The sequence below is a fragment of the Microtus ochrogaster genome, unplaced genomic scaffold, assembly GCF_000317375.1.
Source record: "Microtus ochrogaster isolate Prairie Vole_2 unplaced genomic scaffold, MicOch1.0 UNK38, whole genome shotgun sequence".
In the NCBI taxonomy this organism is placed as follows: Eukaryota; Metazoa; Chordata; class Mammalia; order Rodentia; family Cricetidae; genus Microtus; species Microtus ochrogaster.
Genome location: NW_004949136.1, coordinates 2827837 through 2833386, shown reverse-complemented (window position 1 = coordinate 2833386; position 5550 = coordinate 2827837). Strand labels below are relative to the sequence as shown.

At 57.5% G+C, this 5550-nt stretch overlaps 2 protein-coding genes across 3 annotated transcripts in view; both read right to left on the bottom strand.

Annotated features, from left to right (window-relative positions):
* Positions 1–890: 890 nt before the first annotated feature.
* Tmem52 (transmembrane protein 52) lies at positions 891–2712 on the bottom strand. Of its 2 annotated transcripts, none has more exons than XM_005368662.2 (5): positions 2438–2712; positions 2318–2361; positions 2117–2176; positions 1525–1703; positions 891–1431 (listed from the first exon to the last, which is right to left on the bottom strand). In XM_005368662.2, the coding sequence occupies exons 1-5, from the start codon at positions 2501–2503 to the stop codon at positions 1172–1174; spliced, it is 609 nt and encodes a 202-aa protein (XP_005368719.1). In that variant the 5' UTR covers positions 2504–2712; the 3' UTR covers positions 891–1171. The 2 variants fall into 2 exon arrangements, with proteins under 2 accessions (XP_005368719.1, XP_005368721.1); XM_005368664.2 differs by having other exon boundaries at positions 2117–2158; positions 2438–2711.
* A 110-nt stretch (positions 2713–2822) lies between these two features.
* Positions 2823–5550, bottom strand: part of Cfap74 (cilia and flagella associated protein 74) — a 56441-nt gene continuing 53713 nt past the window's right edge. The window contains 3 exon segments of the mRNA XM_026790010.1: positions 2823–4940; positions 5046–5180; positions 5373–5521. Of these exon segments, the coding sequence (XP_026645811.1) occupies positions 4839–4940; positions 5046–5180; positions 5373–5521 (386 nt within the window). The 3' untranslated portion in view covers positions 2823–4838.

Genomic DNA, 5550 nt, shown 5'->3' with positions numbered 1-5550 from the left:
CTTCACCAAGAAGAGTGAGCTGGGCAGAGGCAGTAAGTCCCGGCTGGCAGGGTGTGTGGGGTGTGGGAGCAGCCTTGGGCCTTGGCCACCTGTGCATGTGAGTGGGCAGGGAGAAGCAGCTAGAGGGGAAAGGGTAGGAGTGAGCCTAGCCTAGCTCTAACTCCATTCCTGGACCAGTAAAATTCTTTGCAGACGAAGGGTTCTTTAACTGCAATGGCTCCCTGATGCCAACGGGGATTTACTCTGTGGAAGCCTGCAGCTAAGGGCAAGCTAAGGGCAGCTTTGAAGAGGATGGCAAGGACATAAGTGAAGAGGGCCTACAGGTCGGTGGTGCATTTTATAAAGACATCAGCAGATGGTGGGTGCGCGTGAGACCCTGGAAGGTATGTGCTCATGAACGGGTGTTAAGGACCTGCAGTAAAATGAAGGGCGAGTCAAGGAGACTGACCAGGATGGGGGTGGGACCACTGTCTGTGAAGGTGAGCAATGGGCCAGCCTGGGAAACAAACGTCTGGGCCAGGGAAGGCTGCTAACCTGCCCATCAACCCCCAGGTTTATAGCAGATGGCAGGAGAGTCCATCAGGTTGGTCCAGTAACATAGTTGCTTGTCTGCGGGAGGCCTGCCCAGGGAATCAGCTGCCCACTGCTGCCCTCCCTGCCTACAGCTCTGCATTGATGATGAAATCTTCCAGCCAGGCTCTATTGTTTCTCACTGTCCCGACTGGAAGGAGTTGGGCCTGAAGAAGGATATGTGGACAGTCCTGGACACACAGTTCAGATCATTTCGCTCTGATCTTGGCCTTTCCCACTGTCCAGATCTGGGCTCTGAACCCCACCAGCCCTCTCTGTCTACACCCTGGGGGCGCTAGAGCCGTTTCCACAAAGGCAGAGACCATGTTCATGTAAACTTTATTCTGTCTTCAAAGGACTGATTTGCCAGTCGCTTGGGCTCTCAAGGTTCAGGCTCCTCCGGGCTGAGGGTCTGCTGGGCCCCATGGGTGGGAGGGGTAAGGAGGAGGAGCCAATCCAGGGCAGGCTGGCTGGCCGGGCATTGCATAGCAATGAGTCTGCAGCAATGTGCTGGATGGCTGGCCTTCCCAGGGGAAGGATGGCACAGGTGGGGGTCCTTGGTTCTAACTGCCAAGATCCTACCCTTTTCAAAGGGGCACAGCTAGGGCTGCTGGGCTCTGGGGCCTGGCTCTTGGTGCCCTGGAGTAGTCTCTAGCCCCAAGGCCTCAGGCAGAGAGTTACGTTTCCCAGAGGGAGCCTCTGCTTCCTCTCTGGCCTTTGTCATCTTCACAACCTCATCGTAGGAGGGCGGCAGCTCGGAAGCATACAAGCTGTAGGTGGGAGGGACCATGGAGTCAGGGTCCGGCTCCCCAAAGGACAGGGGCAACCGCATGCCCAGTGGGTACTGCACGGAACTGTAGGCTGCAGGAAACAAGAGTGGGTTTGTGAGATGGCTCGGCATTCACCCCAGTGTCCACCACCCCCACGGTGGCTGGTGGATCCCCAGACACTCACAGGTTACAGTGCTGTGTGCGGGGCTGTCACTGTCCACAGGGATGGCTGTCAGGTCACAGGGCTGCCATGCTGGTGGCATGTGTGTCTGGGTGTGCGGCTGCTTCCTCAGACAGCAGAACCGTACACAGCTGGCAGTGACCCCACACAGAAGCATCAGGAATATGGCAAGCAGGATAAGCCTGGCAAAGAAGAGTAGGGACTGACCGCACACTTGCACCCTGGGGCCAGTCATGCCCAACCGCCCAAGACAGGTGAAATGCAAGCAAGCGAAGTCTCTCCATGCCAGAAACTTCTTTGGCTAGATCCTGGCCCGATGAGCAGTCTGCCCTGGCTGGCTCTCTAGGGCTGGACAAAGGTGTCCTTGGGTTCATTCCCAGGACACACTGTCCCCAGCCAACTGCACAATCCTTGTGCCTTCTGCTGGCTATAATCAGGTCGTGCTTCCAACGTCGCCTGGGGCTCAAGAGCTCTTCAAGCAAACAGCGTCCAGGGAGTTTGGGGCAGTAGATGGAAAGGGTCTGGCCTGCCTAGCCTAGGTCTACCTTCAGAGGAACCGTCGGACCAGAGGCTTGGCGCCTCGGCTTCCACTTACCCCACATGCCATAGGCTGCTCCAGCGGGCCTGGGGAGGGCACCTGCGGGGACAGCGGCACCTGGAGCAGGTGGGGTATCTGCTAGCTCACTCCACTGCTCCAGCCTTTCCCAGCGCGTGGGCCGGGCTCGGTCTCTCCCCGCCTTCACCCCCACCTCTCCCCGGCCCCCGCTTCCCTCCTCCCCCGTCCCCAGCCACTTACTGGTCCGAAGGGTCACAGTCGCCGTCCGCTGAACCCAGCGTCACCTGTGGAGACAAGGGTGAGCCTGAGCGGGGCGGGGCCCAACTCAGGGCCGCCCCACTTGCCATAAACCCAACCCACCTGCGACAGCGGCAGGAGAGGCAGCAGCAGCAAGAGCCCCTGTGTGACTGGCGGCCCGGGGGCCATGTTCGGCAGACACACGTAACTCAGTCCAGCGTCTGCTCAGCTTGCTGAGGCCCCGCCCCGGGCCTTGTCAGCTGAAGGTCCAGGATCACGCCCACCTTGGTGTGCTTCCCTTCTTGCTCCCGGCCCTCCATTTTTCTGTCCCTAGAGGTTACCATCCTGCAGAGTGCGCGCGCGCACATACGCACTCTCTCTCTCTCTCTCTCTCTCTCTCTCTCTCTCTCTCTCTCTCTCTCTCACACACACACACACACACACACACACACACACACAGAGTTTAAGACAGGGCGCGCAGACACACACACACACACAACCACCCCACTCTGAGTCTTCAAGGACCAATGACCAATGTGAGCCCTACGAGGGGATAGAGCAGGTCTTGTTCTGGGCATGGGACACGAGTCTCTCTTGTATCATACTGACCCCTCACCCAGCCACCCCTATCCTCCATTTCCCCATCCCCATTCACAAACCGGGTCTCCTGAAACTTGTGGGTTGCGTTGGTTTGTGGCCTCTTAGAATAAGTAGAATCCACCCTCATACTCCACAATCCTCTAGGTAAAAGGGGTGGGGTCTACACCATTAATAAACTGGGGTTTAGCTTTCCAAACTGCCATTCAAGGACATTTGCTATGCATCCTCCACAGGGATAGGGGCTCCGGGCTGCTGAGGCTCTGCAAACAGACCACTTCCCAGCCCTCTCCCTCAACCTGAAATGCCTGCTTCTTCTACTGTTGAAGTGGCCACTTCTTCCCGGGGAGTTTATTAATCTTTCCTCCTCCAGGCTAGGTCCTCTGCCAGGCTGCTCTGCCTTTCAGGGTTCAGACTGCAGGGGCGGTGTGATTAAGGACAGGGGGTGCACCTGCCCTCCCTTCTGCCTCTGTTTCTTCACTGTTTTCACACTCAGGTTTTCTCCCTCGCTGGAGAGTCCTTCAGGGTTCTGTCTACAGCTGACCTGTGTTTGCCGTCAAGGGCCAGTTCTGCCAGAGACCGGTGAACTTCTCTCCTGTGTTATTCCCTCCTTTGCTCTGCCTCAGCTATGTTTGGTGCTGGGGGGGGGGGAGATACAGCGCCAGAATAGGAAGAAAGTGCAGCCGGAGGCCCAGATCAGAGCCTGGGGTCCAGAGAAGAGAGGACCTAGGTAGGATAGCGTGGCCTGCCTGGGGTAGTGCTTTCTCCCCAGAGCATGTCCTCACAAATCTCAGACTTTCTTGCCACCCATCTGACCTGGAAACAGGTCAAGGGTCAGCTCCAGTCACGTCAGCGGAGGCCTGGGGCCCTGTACCTCCAAGGTCACTGAGCAGAAATCCTGCAAATGTTGCTGGCTCCCTTAGGGGCAATGCCAGGCGACAAGATATCAAGGGCACTAAGGACAGAACACAGAGCAGTGTTCAGGAGAGCACCCAGATCCATCACCCCCCCATGGTCCTGCCAGGCTGAGGAAGGCTGAGAAGGCTCTCTTGGTAGTTTGTCCCCATGGGGTGTAGTCACGCTGCACGGATAGGAGGGTGGGCTGGATGGAAAGCTTCCGACAAGCTGTGCTGGCGCGGTGCTGGAGCAGGAGTATGGCTGGGTGGGCTAGGGCCCGGAAGGCAAAATCTGTTCTTTTCAGACAAGTGTAAACCGAAACTCACAAGCTGGGCCCGCTTTGTGCCTGCCCATCCCTTGGGTGGGATCATCTAGTTCCTGGGACTTGGGAGGAGCTGGGAGACTTAGGAGACTTTCTCTGGGCTGTGACACCTCTTGTCCTCCGCTTCTCCTCCCTCACCTTTCCAGGTCTGGACCAGGCTCAACCCTGGCTCTGCACCCCCAGCACCTGAACTGCATGATCTGGAGGGATCTTCCAGTGACTGAGTCAGGGTGAACTCCCTCTAGCTATCTGGCAAGACTGCACCCTCTGGAAGGTTCTCACTAGGCAGAACACTGTTTTATGGGTTGGGTTCTGTGAGCGGGGAGAGTGGGTCAGGCTTCCTCCAGGCTCTCCTCCCACCCTACTTTATGCTAAGCCAGCCCCCCACCCTACCCCCACCACTGCACACTTCTGTTGGTTCTTAGAGTTTATTGACAGGCCTGCACTATCTCCTGGGATCTCTAAAGCCTGAGGAGGTGCTGGTGGGCTTGGGATCTGGGGCTGGGGGTGGGGCATCTAGGAACAGGCTGTGTGAATGGATTAGTATTTCTTGGCTGTGTGTATGGCGGGGGAGTCTTGTTCTCAGGGCAGCAGGAAGTAGCCATGTCTATAGGGCAGGGGAGCTCTGTCCAGGCCTAGGGGAATGGGTCGACCTGGCCCACAAGGCTGGGTGGGAGGGTCCAAGAGGCTCTGCGGGTTCCTGTGACCTCAGATCCCAGCCACCACCTGGGCTACAAAGATGACTTTGTAGGTTTCTTTTCCGTCTCCCCGGAGCTGCAGCAGGGTTGACACCATGAGTGGATGGTCCGGCTGGAAGGAGATGCTCCTCAGTAGGCTTTCTAGACAGATCTGTTCTTTCTAGTGCCCTGCCTACTTCACCAACCCTCCCTGCCCAGCCTGGGTGCCAGCACCTACATCAAAGTCAGCAGGTGGTACCCAGGAGATGCTGATGGTCTTGGTCTGACCGCGCTCCACAGAAGCCCTGGACGGCTCGATGGAGAAGCCCTTGTGCTGCAGCCATGCAACACCATCCAGGCTGAACTCCACAGTCTGCGAGGCATTGAGACCACTGCAAGTTAGAGGGTCAGGGACCAGAGAGATGAGGGTGCCCAACTTTACCTACCCCTCAGCTCTGACCAGGGCCGCCACCCCACATCTGCTGCAAACATCCTGCGGGAGGGCAGGGAGGCCAGGGAGGTCAAGGAGGCTTCTGGGGTTGAACGAAGTTAGGGTTGTAATCACCTTCCTTGGTGATGGCTGGGTAGTCCGGATACAGCCCACTTGCAGCTCTCGGGTGGCAGGTGGGATTGGCGTGTCTGTGTCAAACTGGACATAGTTCAAGGTCACCAGAATGGGCTTTATCTCCTCAGCTTCTGGAGAGGGAGATCTAGCTGAGAAGTGGTTAAGAGGGAAGATGTGG

Coding starts and splice junctions, on each gene's coding strand:
- Tmem52 (XM_005368662.2), bottom strand. CDS start 2,503: ATGGCCCCCGGGCCGCCAGTCACACAGGGGCTCTTGCTGCTGCTGCCT. Junction 2,177..2,317: donor GACTGTGACCCTTCGGACCA/GTAAGTGGCTGG, acceptor CACCTGCTCCAG/GTGCCGCTGTCCCCGCAGGT. Junction 1,704..2,116: donor AGCAGCCTATGGCATGTGGG/GTAAGTGGAAGC, acceptor CTTCTTTGCCAG/GCTTATCCTGCTTGCCATAT.